This window comes from Schistocerca americana, chromosome 4, assembly GCF_021461395.2.
Source record: "Schistocerca americana isolate TAMUIC-IGC-003095 chromosome 4, iqSchAmer2.1, whole genome shotgun sequence".
NCBI classification, from domain to species: domain Eukaryota; kingdom Metazoa; phylum Arthropoda; class Insecta; order Orthoptera; family Acrididae; genus Schistocerca; species Schistocerca americana.
In genome coordinates, this window is record NC_060122.1 from 170,297,075 (window position 1) to 170,312,952 (window position 15,878).

At 37.8% G+C, this 15,878-nt stretch overlaps 2 protein-coding genes across 7 annotated transcripts in view; one reads left to right on the plus strand and one right to left on the minus strand.

Annotated features, from left to right (window-relative positions):
• Window positions 1–7,577, plus strand: part of LOC124614028 (hexokinase type 2) — a 412,702-nt gene extending 405,125 nt beyond the window's left edge. For all 5 annotated transcript variants that reach the window (XM_047142850.1, XM_047142848.1, XM_047142847.1 and 2 more), the window contains exons 6-9: window positions 3,526–3,715; window positions 4,853–5,008; window positions 5,189–5,465; window positions 7,410–7,577. In XM_047142850.1, coding sequence (XP_046998806.1) covers window positions 3,526–3,715; window positions 4,853–5,008; window positions 5,189–5,465; window positions 7,410–7,487 — 701 coding nt within the window. In that variant the 3' untranslated portion in view covers window positions 7,488–7,577. The remainder of the gene's footprint in view (window positions 1–3,525; window positions 3,716–4,852; window positions 5,009–5,188; window positions 5,466–7,409) is intronic.
• Window positions 7,578–7,954: 377 nt separating this feature from the next.
• The window catches only part of LOC124614030 (stAR-related lipid transfer protein 7, mitochondrial), a 116,496-nt gene continuing 108,572 nt past the window's right edge, over window positions 7,955–15,878 (minus strand). For both annotated transcript variants that reach the window (XM_047142853.1, XM_047142852.1), the window contains 2 exons: window positions 8,388–8,472; window positions 7,955–8,308 (listed from right to left, as the gene is read on the minus strand). In XM_047142853.1, the coding sequence (XP_046998809.1) occupies window positions 8,136–8,308; window positions 8,388–8,472 (258 nt within the window). In that variant the 3' untranslated portion in view covers window positions 7,955–8,135. The remainder of the gene's footprint in view (window positions 8,309–8,387; window positions 8,473–15,878) is intronic.

Here is a 15,878-nt window from a genome sequence, read left to right on the forward strand (position 1 = left end):
AGTGACCACTATGTGGAGAATGTTTATTGTGGTGGATTATTATTAATATTAATCAGTAACATTATAGTAAAACCATGTGCATCACTCACTCACATTTATTTCAGGTTAATATTTAAATTTGGCAACAAGATTGCACGACTCATTGCCCGTTTTCCACAGTATGTCTGGTCTTTTCCTCCACATCAGTCGCAGGCAGTACTTTCACATTAGTCCAAATGAAAGATGTGGCCGTCCCTCTCAGGTCAAACAGAGTTTTGACCATTGAAGACAGAGACAATCAAAGCCTGCAACTGTCATCGTTTGGTTTTAAATTGGATCAGGTGGATATTCAAACCAATGTTCTTTCCACTTCCCAGTTACGTTGAAAATGCAGTTGCTTGAAGACAGACCCAAGATAGCACTTGTGACTTCAGAAGTATAACTGAAAGATTCTGGAAAAGTGCTATTTAGATCTGCATTTTGACCTGAATATATGCCTTTTGCTGGCAGATGCTCTACTGATTGAACTGTACTCACTCTGGACCTACCCTTGCAGTTTTACTTCTGCCAGTACCTCTGTCTAGATTGAGTTCTTATGGGGCTCTGTCTTCTTAGGAACGTATTTCTTCTTGGATCTGGAGCAGCAGTATTGGACAGAACAGGTAGGCAATGAATGGGAATGCATTGTACAATGCCAGTAATGCTCCTCATTGTCTTATTCAGGTGTACACTTATCTCGGCTATTGTGTGCTTTTCTTTCATGGTTTCACAGTATTCAGCAGCTGAGTACCCAAGTGAAATTGCAGCATTGCATATAGTATCTCCATTTGTTCCCCAAGTGTTTCCAGATATTCTGTGAAGTAGATCTATTCTAGAGACAAGCTTCTTTAAGAGGTTTATGCAGTGCTGCTTAAATGGCAACTGACCGATCAAGGCTGAACCAATCAAGGCTGACAACTTAAATATTTAGGGAAGCAGTTCAGGAAACTTCTGCTCCATCAAACAGCATGTGAACTTTTTGTATGCCTCTTGGTTCAGGTTAATAACACAGTCAAAAGGTCACATTGTTTTTTTGGATTGCATGATTCAATATGAGAGTATCACAGTAAGTGTTAATGACTGCACCATGATACAAAAATGTCAATCAGCAAAGCATTTTGTCTGTTCTTAATAACAATGTGAAAGAGTCCGAGTATTCACAACCTATCTGGATTTTTGTGGTTGCCACCAAGTACCCCAAGTGAAATTCTTTGATTTCCAAACAAGTTTTAGCATTTTTCCCTGACAAATTTTGAGATGTCAAGAGTAAGTAAAGTTGCCAAAAAATGTAAGGCTCTGTATTTCTTAACACATGAGCAAAAACCTTAGGTACTAACATCAACATTTTTCATAATGAACTTCTTTTAGATGGAAGAAGCAAACCAAATGGTATACGTGTTTCATTAAGACTACTGATGTTATTTTCTTTCAATAAAACGAAACACATTTGGTGACAATAATATGCATTTCCTTGAAATCACAAGACAAATTTAAAATACCTTCACTGATTTCAGAAATAAAAAAGTAGGCCTCTTGAAAGAAATGTGCAAGCCGGGGAAGAAGTGTGTAAACAAACACTACAGGTGACTGCCAGTAAAATTTTGGTTCTACTATACAATGTATTTGCAGTGAGACAGTCGCAGTTCCTGAAATCCATAGCCTGTGGGTTCTGCCCTGCAGAGGAGCACTGCAGTTCTGGGTCCGTGGATAAGCACGAAAATCTGGCGCATTATGCCACACACAAACAGACCTGGTGTGCAGGCAGATCAGTGAGTCTAGATCTGACGGGCAGGGCCTGCACATTAGTGGAAAACGATGGGCTTCAGATCGGCAGGCCTGATCCATTAGACACACACACACACACACACACACACACACACACACACACACACACACACACACACACACACAGAAATGGCATGCTGTTATTGCCTGTTATGGAAATCCACTTGTTTGGCCAGCTAGTCATGTCACAGACTCAACGTTGATGAAATGAGATTGCACTGATCACTCCACGCAGCACATAACTTGTGCGAATACTCTGGGAATCAATACTAATGAGGATAGGTAGCATCTCACCATAAAGATGATCACTAAGCCACAGACAGGCACATAAAAGAAGACACTCTCACTGTCACAACTAAATTTTTGGCCTTAGCCTTTGTCAGAAAAAGGCCAGCAAGAAGTGGTGGCAGCACTGACTTCAAGCTGTGGCGAGTGGTAGAAAGGGGAGAAGCAGTAAGAACGAGGGGTTAGGGAAGCAGCACATGTACTCATCTGCACCCAGCCTTTTCGCGGATGATGCTGTAGTATACAGAGAAGTTGCAGCATTAGAAAATTGTAGCGAAATGCAGGAAGATCTGCGGCGGATAGGCACTTGGTGCAGGGAGTGGCAACTGACCCTTAACATAGACAAATGTAATGTATTGCGAATACATAGAAAGAAGGATCCTTTATTGTATGATTATATGATAGCGGAACAAACACTGGTAGCAGTTACTTCTGTAAAATATCTGGGAGTATGCGTGCGGAACGATTTGAAGTGGAATGATCATATAAAATTAATTGTTGGTAAGGCGGGTACCAGGTTGAGATTCATTGGGAGAGTGCTTAGAAAATGTAGTCCGTCAACAAAGGAGGTGGCTTACAAAACACTCGTTCGACCTATACTTGAGTATTGCTCATCAGTGTGGGATCCGTACCAGATCGGTCTGACGGAGGAGATAGAGAAGATCCAAAGAAGAGCGGCGCGTTTCGTCACAGGGTTATTTGGTAACCGTGATAGCATTACGGAGATGTTTAATAAACTCAAGTGGCAGACTCTGCAAGAGAGGCGCGGTGTAGCTTGCTCGCCAGGTTTCGAGAGGGTGCGTTTCTGGATGAGGTATCGAATATATTGCTTCCCCCTACTTATACCTCCCGAGGAGATCACGAATGTAAAATTAGAGAGATTAGAGCGCGCACGGAGGCTTTCAGACAGTCGTTCTTCCCGCGAACCATACGCGACTGGAACAGGAAAGGGAGGTAATGACAGTGGCACGTAAAGTGCCCTCCGCCACACACCGTTGGGTGGCTTGCGGAGTATAAATGTAGATGTAGATGTAGCCAGTGATGATGCGTGACATATTAGTAAACAAACCATATATTTAGACAAAAATAAGATTTTTCCAGTGTTTCCAGAACTTGTGGCAACCCTGACTTTATCTTCCATGCCAAAGATGTGCGATTGCACTCCAAGCTGTCCTCAACTTGACTGTTGCCTCGAACACCATACTTCTTAGGCGTTGATTTAATTATCAGGTTAACTTGCATAGCTGTCCAGGGCCATTTCATTATCTCTGAACATATATTTTTTGTGACTGGCTTATTTCTGTGTGATTACCTCAATATACAGTATTTGTGTAACTATATAATAATGTGATGCTAATATTGACATTTATTTGTAAGAAATTAGCTAGTGTTTCAGTGTTGCTATATAGTGTTCATACTTTTTTCTGTGATTTTTAGGTACTGGAAGCAATGCATGTTATGTAGAGAAAGTGGAAAATGCAGAATTATTTGATGGTGACAAATCTAAGCCTTATGTAGTCATAAACACAGAATGGGGAGCATTTGGAGATAATGGAAGGCTTGATATTGTGCGTACTGAGTATGACCGAGAGATCGACCAGTACTCCATAAATAAAGGAAAGCAGTTGTAAGTAAATTAAAAATAATTTTTTCACAAAATTGAAAAATGGGGGGGGGGGGGGGGGGGGGGGGCGGCAAAGGAACTATTGAACTCTGTAAGCAACACAAATATATTTGCATTCTGGATAGAAAGACCTCTCCTTGCTTCTGGACTTGCCCATAGGTGCACAAGACTGCACCGGTGTTTCGAGGAAGTCCTTGCATTTACTGTACCGGTATTCTTCTTTTATTTAAGGATTAGGCTGCAACAACGCCAACAATGGTGCTCATATCTTTCTCAGTCTACTTGTCTTCAATTTCCTTCAGAGCATAATTTTACTGCTGCAGGCAAGCTTTGCAGATATCCACACCATCTTCTCCTTAATTTAACTGTTTTACGAACCATGTTTAGTTTTGTTGAATAACATGGATATTTGATTCTTTCTACAATATTTTAAGTCTAAAGTGTGCAAACTGAATCTTAACAATGGTACTAAGAACAGGTGCCGATTACCATTTTATTTCGATGTGTACTTGGACACATCTCCAGAGAGCTGGAAAATTAATTAATTTTTATAAGTCCTAAGTTTAACACGGTGATGATGGAACAAGTTTTAGTTTATACCCCTTATATTTCTAGATTTCTTGATTAATTCTGTGGGTTATATTTGATGCAAGATTCTCTTTTATCATAAAATTGTATATTTCTTATACACATTAAGATTACTCTAAATTTCTTGTTTTTGGTACTGGTAGTTTACACAGCTGTACTGGTGTGGTGGTGAATTCTGTTGAATGACACTCAGAAATAATTTGCAATAAAGTTGCCTTCAGTCTGAAGTTGGTTTCAACATCACAGTCCTTCAGTTGATATGGTCCAGTTTCAGATGGTATGCCCTCACCTTCCTCCAGTCTATGCCCTGATCTAGCCAGTACAAGAAGTGACCTCAAGAAATTTAAGTTATTAATGACATGTAGCTTGCAAATTTGAAAGTAGATGTTCTTGAAATTGTTCTCAACATTGTTTGATTTTCTGTTGAAAGCCATGCATCATAAATGGTGTTTTATGAAACTGCTTACTATTGCAGTATATGCTCATTAACACAATTGCATAAAATTGTGCATGTAAACTGTTTTATGACTGAAAGATCTGTTTATATTACAGGTTTGAGAAAATGATCTCTGGAATGTACATGGGAGAGCTTGTAAGGCTGGCACTTGTAAAATTTACAAAGAGTAATCTCTTATTTGGAGGCAGAGGCTCCGACCTGCTCTTCAAGAGGGGAAATTTCTTCACAAAATACGTATCTGAAATAGAAAGGTATGTTGATGCTGTGTCTCTTTCACAAAGCTAACACAACACTGTAGGTGCCATATATGAAATATTAGTTCACAAGATTTGTCAAAAGAGTGATATTTAATGTTAGATGCATGGTTAAGGTAAGTTTGATTTTAAGTAAAATTATTTGTTCTTTAACTTGATGAAATTTTTCTTTTTTAGTGACAAGAGGGGAAGTTACACAAATTGCCGGCAAGTGCTGGAAGAACTTGGCCTTAACCATGCAACAGACCAAGACTGCAGTAATGTGAGGTTTATTTGTGAGTGTGTTTCACGGAGAGCAGCACATTTGGTATCTGCTGGTGTTGCAACACTCCTAAACAGAATGGACGAGGAAAATGTTACAGTGGGCATTGACGGCTCAGTCTATCGTTTCCACCCTCGTTTCCATGACCTTATGGTTGAAAAAATTTCTGAGCTTGTCAAACCAGGCATTAAGGTAAGAATTTTTTCTCTCTTTTGTCTTAGCTTGCTGTTGATGAATTATATGAACTTTTGAAGTTTCACAAATTGAGCATCATACCTGGAAAGAATAATTGGGTACAAATTTAGTGTTGAGTACATTACAATTTCATAATGCTGGCTCATTATGGCATTTAAGTCCATCTATTACTGCAAATTGCCCCTACCATTACAGACAAACGGTGATGTCTCCTTAGCAGTTGTTGAACAGTGTTCACATCACAATCACGGCATCATGACATAAGTTTAGTACGATTTTCTTAAATCATTTGAGTGTGTACCAGTATTATTCCTTCCACAAGGCCTCTTTCCTTGAACCAGCCTGTTCAACCCCCCCCCCCCCCCCCCCAAAAAAAAAAAGTAGTTTCAAGCCTTGCTCCACATTCAGTGAATGATTAGCAGGCAAAAAAGGAAAAGTAGTACACCTGAAAAGATGACGTCTGTTTTAATCTGATGATGGCATATGCGAGCGGAGGGATAGTAGATGTGCTGAGAATGGTTTCAACATCATCTGCCAACAGATAGCTTCAATAGGGATGCTCACAGCCAGAAAGCTCAGTGCACTGCAAATGTGTGAAGCAACCATGCAATGGAGATGCAGTTGTGCTGAGCTTGAAAGGGGTCAATTTGTGCCCTTACAAGTGGTGTGATGGTCCATTCAGAGAAGTCACAAACGAGTCGGACATGCTGCATTTGTTGTACGAAATGATGCTGTTATCAATGGTCACGTGAACATTCTCTCACTCATAGATGAGGTTCTGGACATATTTTAACAAACGAGGTAATGAAGCACCATTTACAGTTTTGAGGCTCTAATAAGTATACATTTCAGAGGACTGACTGTCGAAAAAATATATGTAGACTTTCTTTGATGAAGTGACCAGTACAAGCTATACCTTTTGGAATTTCTGCAGCTAATTATCTTCACTGGTACATTTAAGAATAATCTTGAGGTAATCAAAATGCGCACGAGATTTTCTATTGTACGTGCGAAAGAAGGGCTACAGAGAATGTAGAAGCTTCTTATCACTCAGGCAGAGCTCCATATTCAGACTGCGTATCCATTTCTTTGATATTTGACACCTCTACTTTGCTGGAAAAATTGCATGTGAAAGCACTTAAAACTTGCTTTGTTTCTATATTTTGCCTTTTGGTAGTGAGAAGTTGAGTACAAGCCATATACAGTTCAGTTAGTTCAAAAGTTGTTTGCTTGACTTCACATAATCATCAAAAATTAACAAACTGTTGTGTGTCAAGTAGCTAACATTACAGCAATCTTTTTAGGGACAGATACATCTTTTAACAAGGAAATGACAATTGTATTTTGACTTGGAGAAGCATGCATGCAGAATATTGAAGGTGTTTTGCTGAGTGTGAGTTGCAACAGAATTTTTCTGTGGATGTTAACATCTGTATTTACACCATTGATTACTTTTTGCTGAGACCTCTTAGCCCATGATGTAGAATAATAGAAATTGCTATCTTCTTAGAATGTCAACTTGATAGTGAGATGCAAAGTGGCAACATATAAGCTCATGGGCTGTCAATGAATTTTTGTGGTTACAATGCATTAACGGTTTTGGAAAAAAATGTATGGTAGCTCAACCAAAACTTTATTGATCAAAGCTTGATGGCTGTAAAATATTGTCTGCAAATTCATGAGCACTTAATGGTCTAGTTGTGTATTACTGAGATAACTATTGATCATTGAGAAAATTGATCTATTTGTCAATTATTTTAGGACACAACATACCTTAAAACTTCTATAAATGAAATGTTGCATCATACTTTATGAACAAAATTTGCACACATATTGCTAATACCGCACATACCTGTATTATGATGATTAAGTTTTAATAATGTTGGAATGAATGTCCAGAAATAACTAATGATTCTTTTGTGTACTACTTTTGTTTTACAGTTTGATCTGATGCTGTCGCATGATGGTAGTGGCCGAGGAGCTGCACTAGTAGCAGCTGTAGCAACTAGGGAACGGTGAATTTAATGCTGGAGACCTTTAGGTGCAGTTGTATATATTAGACAATTTTGGGTTCCTATAGCATGTTGAAGCTGCAGAAGTACTGTACGAGCTTCACCACGAGCTGGATGATCCGCAACATCTGTCAAGACTGACATTAAGCCCCTGGTGGTGCAGTGCAGCATTATATATTTATGTATATGTGTGTGCTGCGAATATGATGAGATTATGTGAAAATTTTAATTTATATGATCAATTGGTCAAAGTTATACTTTAAGGCCAGTTGCTTTTGAAATTTTTTTTATAGGTTCCATAGGAACATTTCACAATGAATTATCTGGTTTTGTGAGTTTTTAATGTTTTGTAGTGAGTGAGTGAGTGTGTGTCGTAATACTTGTGTACTTAGTTCTGCACGTGTTAGACATGTAAAAGGCTGAAATTCAGTCATTTTTATAAACTTATAAGGGAAGAATTAAATACTTCCTGTGTAAATTGCTTTTAAACAAGTTTATTATGTAAATAATTAAATTAGATTTCATAGCTAAATAAAACACACGCACATAAAGCTGTGTGCAAACATAAGATTGTTAACTTCATTTTGTATATAACTTTCTACTTATAACAAGTCATCTCCTCATTAACAGTGTATACAAGCTCCTTAACAAATATTTAAAGAAACAATCGTGCAGCATTCAATTTCTGAAAAAAATTGTTTCGATCCACAATTTCTTCTGTTCCTTGCAAATTATTGGTTTCAACTGGGGTATCAGCCTTTACAACTGTTGCCCTTGAAGCTAATTCCCTGGCAGCAGCCCTTAATCTGGACAGAAAATCTGGTAAACCTGCAACACAAAGTATATGGAGAATAATAGTGTTGTAACAGAAACTGTAAATCAATACCTTTTTTTGAGTATTACTCACCAGTCATGGCTACCCATGCTGACAGTGCAGATGGAATGGAAACACCTGGGTTGTCAAAATATGTCAACACAAATTCAATTCCAGGCTGGAAGGAAATAAATTCCATGTAATGCTTTGCACATTTTCATAGGGTACAATAAATTAATACCATATGATTGTTAGCTATTCTTTCTTTCATAACAAGTGAGACCATTGAAAGCCGACTTCGATTTGGTATGGATGTAAGAGGATCAAAATAATAAGGTTTGATAACCCTGGCAATAATATCATTTCCAGAGTGAAAAATTGTGTAATATTAACTTACTTCCTCTTGCGAGGTGTCGCCATGTATTTTAAAATTCCCAATGAATGCAAACTGTTTGCACTACATAAATTGTCTAATACACTGTTACAACTACTGACCTTAGCAACAGAAATAACACTGCTCCGTGACTACTAATGCACATTAATTCCTACTGCATTCAAGGCCTTTTTCAGGTTTAGTATATAGTCACATTGAAAGGATAATTCAGTGATGCAGGCCCTATTCCCAATAGGATACTCCATCTGACGAAATGATAATCCTCACACAGGTTGATCTGGTTAGAATAACTTAAATCAAATGAAGTGGTCACCAGCTGTCTTGAATTTGAACATTAAAATAAAATTGTTGGCTGTATTGGAAAGAAAATTTAGTAAATTTGATACAGTTTCTTAACCATGAATGACATGTAACATTGTATAGATAGATCAAGTTATGACACGAACTCTGTTGATTGGATTGTCGTAAATAATAGATTCACAACTGAGAGAACCAGTTTATGGAATTAGAGTAAGGATAATAAGAGATTTAATACTCTTAAGCTTGCTGCATACATGAAGTGAACAAGAAAAAGTGCAAGTAAAGATAACCTGGAATACTACTACCATACACTGAGCTTATAATTCCTTTAAAGCACCCTGATTATATTTGCAATCCCTATGAATGAAGGTAGCTGAATAGGTCAGATCATAATGCATTCTCATAGCGCATGGAACTTATTCTTTCCATATTTCTGAATCAACAATAAAAACTCTTGTACTTGGGCGGTAAGAATGTATAATACTCTACTCCCTATCAAAAAGACGGTTAAATTTGTATTGGATGGCATATTTACTGTAAAACCACTGCACACAACAGAGGTAGTCAAAAAGCAACAGGCATATGCCCAATGATTACTAGTTTTTGTTGTATTGGCTTAGGAGTACAGACTTGTTTTTCCAGTAAATTTCCTTCACCACTTATGATTATCAGCCATGTAGTTATGGCCCTCACCCAAGGTTGAATGACTAATAAAAAAAGGCAAAGACCCAGGTAAATGGATTTTTAATAACTCTCAAAACATGTGTACCGCTCTCTGCTCTCCCAGAATAATATCTACCCTCAATGTTATTTAGTGTGATAATCATCACTCTTCTATGCAGCATAAAAGTAAACAGAACATCTAACTGGTGCTGTATTTCTCTGCAATAATGGTCCAAAATTTTAAACATTTTAGGGTAGAGAAAAAACTCCAAGTGGCAACAAGGGTATAAATGAATTATCTGTGAACAATACTGTCAAAGAGCTCCAGTTTTGATTTGTAAAATTTTACTAACAGAATTATTTCACTGTTATTCAGAGGAAGTAAGTGACATTAAGTTGTGGATTAAAATGTCAGCAAAGTCATAACATCCTTTTAATGTGGATCCCTGCACATTTGCACCCAGTGAAGACAGTAAGACTTAGACTCTAGCACATAGTCTTTGGAAGCACAGTTCTTACTTCAGGTGAGTGTGTCACAGTAAGATGACAAACATCAAGCACTACACAAGGGAAAAAAAGTTATAGTATTTGAGGCTGATCATGAAGAAAGACATGTAATTTGGTTATAATTTAATTAAAATAACTTCATGACTGACGTTTCAGTGAGTTGTGTAACGGGGGGGGGGGAATACAGATCAGGTAAGTCTAATATCAAGAGCTGCATACATTTCAAAACAAGGCACCACTTTTCCTTCAGTGCTACCTACACTTGTTTCCTTCTTCCCATGGCAGTTCTGTCAGTATGAGCACAAGAATGGTGGCTATGCAGTTGCTTTCCTCTCACCAACCCTCTTACTGAAGTGTGCAGGATCTTGCTAAAGTTGTGAGGTAACACTGAAAGGGTGAAAATGTCTGATTGTTGGGATCAGATGGCCTCTCTCAAAGCTGTCTTTTGAGAGGCTGTAGATGACAAGAAGAAATGCAACAGAAAATTCACAAACATGTTCCCCAAGAGAAAGACTGATGCCTGGAAAATGTTAGTCACTTCAGACATAAAATACATGTGTGTTCAAACAACATGGTTGAATACTTGTCTATTCCACTTCCATCATGAGAAAACACTCAGCAACATCACCATTGTGTCCCTATGACCATAGAGTGCACTATCCTCATATTCTTTTGGTCATGGCAACTTATGTTTATGGACTAAGAGTGGGTTGTACAGCTTACCACTCGCTTCCAGAACTTTTTGAAGATGGCTATAAATTTATTTTAATAACCGAGTTTAGAGACTACACTGGACTCGTTAACACAACTATTTGCAGCTACATTCCTAGGGCGTATTTAAATTGAATAGAAAAACCTCATTTCTGATCTCTAGTTGGCATCGGCTTAGCTGTTTGTGGGCTCCACATGCTTGCTGTGTTGCCCATTCTGCACAAGCAGCAGTGACTTTCTAGACCATAGGCTCAAAGTGGTGGGCAGGGACTAGGCAAAGCAGGACCCACAGGGCCATCACTGTCAAAGTGCCTTCCTCTAAAGTTCACGAACAAGTGGTAATCAGAAGCTGTGTGACTGAAATGCTCCCAACCGAATTGTTGAATAAGGTTTTGAGTGATACTAGCAGAACGGGGATGTACATTGTCATGAAACAACACAATGCCTTGACTGAGCAGTCCATGCCTAAGTTTTCTCACTGTTTCACCACAACCATACTGACAGTTTCACCTGTGGGAAGGAACACAAGAAAGAGAATGCCCTGTCTGTCCCACAACACAGTGCACATGATTTTTTTGTGTGTGCTGACAATGCTGTTTCTAATTCTTGTTTTTGGGAGGGTCTGGAGTGCCTTAACTCCGACTGTTATATTGATTCTGGAGGGACATGACAAACTCAAGTTTCATCACTAGTCACAATTCTGTTTAAGAATCGTCTCCTTCATCACTGTAAAGTTGCTTTGTTTTGTGGACATCCATAAGCATTTTCGGAACACAATTTGTCACAAATTGATTAAAACTTTACGATCTGATGTAAAACAGTTTTTGAAATTCATGAAACTCATCGCAAGGAATTATTGTGAATTGTCTGTTTTCAAGAATTTTCCTGTTAAATTTCTCAGCCAAACCATCATTGACAACATAAGGCTTCCCACTTTCTCAATCATTACATTTTCACCATAAATCTCTCTAAGTTGAGGACGCATGTCCGCTAGCTTAATGTTCTATACATTCAAAAACCATATTACAGAATGCCTTTCACAGTTGGCAGGCTCAGAGATTGTGTTAAACATTCTGAAAGATCACTAACAAATGAAAATGCAACACAATCAGTAACAGCAACACTGGAAAGACAATGAACCAGAGAGATGAGTAGGAATGTGCAGAACTGCGATGCCACCATTGTGGTGTCGGTAGAAGAAAACTGTACTTTCAAGACACTACCCAGAACAAATAAAAGAAATAGGCGCTAAGTGTGTGGAAAATGTAGACTATGCACGTGACAGGGTTATTTGTGTATGGCTGAAAGGAGTAAAAAAATATTGATTATCCAGGTGTATGTGCCAACTTCAGAACATGATGACCGACACACAGAGGAAACATACATCATCATAGAGAAAATAATGGAGGCTGCAAAAATATTAATGGCTGACTTGAATGCAATTGTGGTAGAGGAGGTACCTTACTGACTTCTGCAGGGAAAGACCACTGTTAGTGACCAGTTACAAACTGAAGTGAAAACGGATTTTGGAAATTATAATCTTAACTGTAGGTTACATGCATTGCATTCAAGAGTCACAGGGGGAGGAACGGGTGGTGGCAGCAGCAGCTGCAAATTGAAATGTAGACTTCATTTTAATCAGTGCCTACCATTTGTTCAAAGATTCACCTGCAAGGTGTGAAGATTGTGTGTTGGAAACTTCAGTTAAAATTTTGTGCAGTTAGACAATGATCCAGCAGTAGCAAAGAGCCATAGAAATTTGGGATGAAGTGAATAAGTATGAGTATGTGTCCAATGTTGAGAAGGGACAGGTAACTAAACAAGGTTTTAAATCATTCACTGTCATACAAAAGGTAGCAAATATGTTCATCCTGATAAATGTGACAGCTTGATCCTGCAGTATAGACATTTTCTATAATCTGCTCCATACAGCATTTTTATCTCTTATCCCAGAATTCTAAATTCAATTTTTTAAAATATATGTTTAAGGAAGCATATACGAAAACATTGGATGTTGTGAAAATGCTGTTGATATCACATGGACACGCCTACATTGAAAGAGGATTCTCAGTAAAGAAAACCTAAGGGAGTCGTCTTATATTTCTTTGATTATTCTCAAAGACCACATCAGCTCTTGTGGTGGTGTAGTAAAAGTGGAAATGTCAACAGAGCTTTTGTCTTCAGCAAGTCAGATATAAGTGCTATATCTTGACACTTGACAATAAAAAATGCCAAGGAAGTCTCTGGAAGAAGAAGAAAAAAAAAGTTCAGAAACTGATGTTGGAAAGTTAACAAAATCTGCTGATAAGTTGTCACAGAGCAGAGAAAACTAAGGCCATTGCACTTTGTTGTCAGTCAAACAATTTCTGAAGGACAGCTAAGGAAACAATGGAGAAAGTAAGTGAAACTGAAAAATGAATTGAAGGGGAAAAAAAGATTCTAAAGAATACGTAAAAATCATTTTTTGCTGAAAGTGTTGTATAATTATGTGATTATTCCATATAGTTTGCATCCAAACTGAATGTACTTTTTCATACTATTATCTAAAAATCAATAATGATGCATGGGGGATGCTTGTGCTAAAAACTTCCAGTTCACTGAAGAAATGTTTTAATAGTGAGGTAATGTATTCTTAAGTTAAAAATAATTATTTGAAACCTACTGTTTAAGAAACTGCAGCTGTTCAAGGTTTTTTATGTACATTCTCTATACATGTAAGCAGTGACTTCTAAAGAACTCCTTAACTTAAAAGAAAGTGTTTACAAACCATGAAAAAGTGCTGGCTGTCAATATCTTCACTGTTGTGCAAATATTTTGAGTGCGATACAGAAACGAAATGTAATAACTAGAGACTGGATTATATGCATTTGCTTATTTGGCTCCTTTTTCACGGGTTATTGCATATTTTAACTAAAAACTAGTGACAATGCATATTTTCGCTCTATATTTACAATATTTTAAAAATTTAGATGGGTGGCCTCTAGCTCGATCTAGTTTTGATGTCTCACAGATTGACCACAACCTAGAACTGCACTCAGTCGCTAACCAGGAGGCCACTGCCTAGCGAAATCATTACAGAAGAGGAACAGGAACAGGCAGACAGAGTCAATGTTCCTGCGCCCGAGACCTGGTTAATCCCCTCCGCTGTCATACGGTATGCATTGGCAACAATTAAACTAAACTACGCAAGCTTTTAGTCACACGTTCATTGTTTCAGTTCACACATCTGAATGCGTTTACAATGTGTAGTGTGAAATGTGATGAGCACCATGCCGCCCAAAAAAAGAAATGTTTTGTGGATAGCTGTCCACCCTGGAACATTGACATATGACGGAATTGTCCAGTTTGCGAGAAAAACGTTTCATGCAAAAAAAAAAAAAAAAAGTTTCAAATAGACTAATATGTCAAGACAAGTCTTCATATCACAAGAATGCAGAAGAAAGGACCACAACACCAACTTATGACAACAGCATGTTGCAGTAGCAAGGATTTGTCCAAAGGTTACCAAAAAAGTTGGTTTAACATGGATCTATGTGAAGCATTCATTACAAGGAATAATTTCTCTTCACATACTTACAATCCCATACTCAAAGACTTCCTGTGCAAATAATGTTTAAATCAAAATATACCAGATGAATCAACATTGTGAGACAATTACATACTGACAATTTACATAAATGTTCCGGAAGAAATACGCAATGAACTCAAGGACAGCATTATCTGGATTTCAGTTAATGAAACTACAGACATTTGGGGCCATTATGATGCAAATGTAATTGTTGGTGCTTTAAAAGAAGAGCCTCCTTCTTCCTATTTAGCAGCTTGCAAAGAACTTGAAAAAGTAAATATTCTACGATTGCCAGATTTGTGAATCAGGGTATTAGAAAAATATTTCCAGAATCTTCTGCAGATGAAAGGGTGTTTGTGTTTATTTCAGATATTGCTCTCTATACAATCAAAGCAGGAAATGGCCTCAGAGTATTTTATCCCAATTTGATTCAAGTGACATGCTTTGCTCATGGGGTACATTGCCTTGCTGAAGAAGTACGTTCCATGTTTGTGAGTGTAAATAAACTGATTTCATCCACAAAGAAGGTGTTTCTAAATGCTCCAGCTCACATCAATACATACAAAGAACAATTACCAAATGAACCTCTGGAACCACTAACTCACTGGGGCACATGGGTTGAAGCTGTGTTGCTTTACAAGGCCATTAGAGGTGTAGTAAATGACTTCGATAGTGCAGAAGCTTTGGCAGTTTGCCAGTGCAAGGAGGCTTTTAATGATTCCAGTATTAAAAAATAAATTGCTGTGATTAGCACTCATTTTTCTAATACACCTGCAAGTATTAAAAAAGTTGAAACTCAAGGTTTGGTACCGAATGAATCTATTCTTGTGAACTCCTCGTTGCCACAGGTATTCCCAAGAAAACTTTAAAATGTTTCTTTAACAATAAACCAGGCTTTGAAACCTCGTGCCAACATAGCACCCAAATTCAAATACTGCCCAGTTACCTTGGTTGATGTAGAATGGTCCTTTTCTGCTTATATAAATGTTTTGAGTGATCCAAATCACAATATCACAATATTACTACAGAACATTTGGAACAGTACTTGGTCATTTATGTTTACAATAGTAGAAAAAATGTAAAATAAATTGTAAATGATGCTTTGCTCCAACAGTATTAATTAAAAGCTAATGCTGTTCACAAAAGTTCATGATTGTATGTTGTTTTTTAAATAAAACATTACGGAGTTTTTGAGCATGTCCCTCTGAGTGTGATATATCTCGAAGTTGGTCTTGTGCATATCGACTGTTTCGCTGTGACTCACTTGCATCGCATCCACTTGTTACTGATAACAATAGCAAAGAAGGAACAATTCTTGAAACACGGTATGCATCCCCATTTTGCAAATTTTTAGAAAATATTCCCAGAAAGGCCCCCTTCCTTACCTCTACCAGGAAGTATTCAGAAAATGGTATCAGCATTCTAAATGTACCTATTTTTC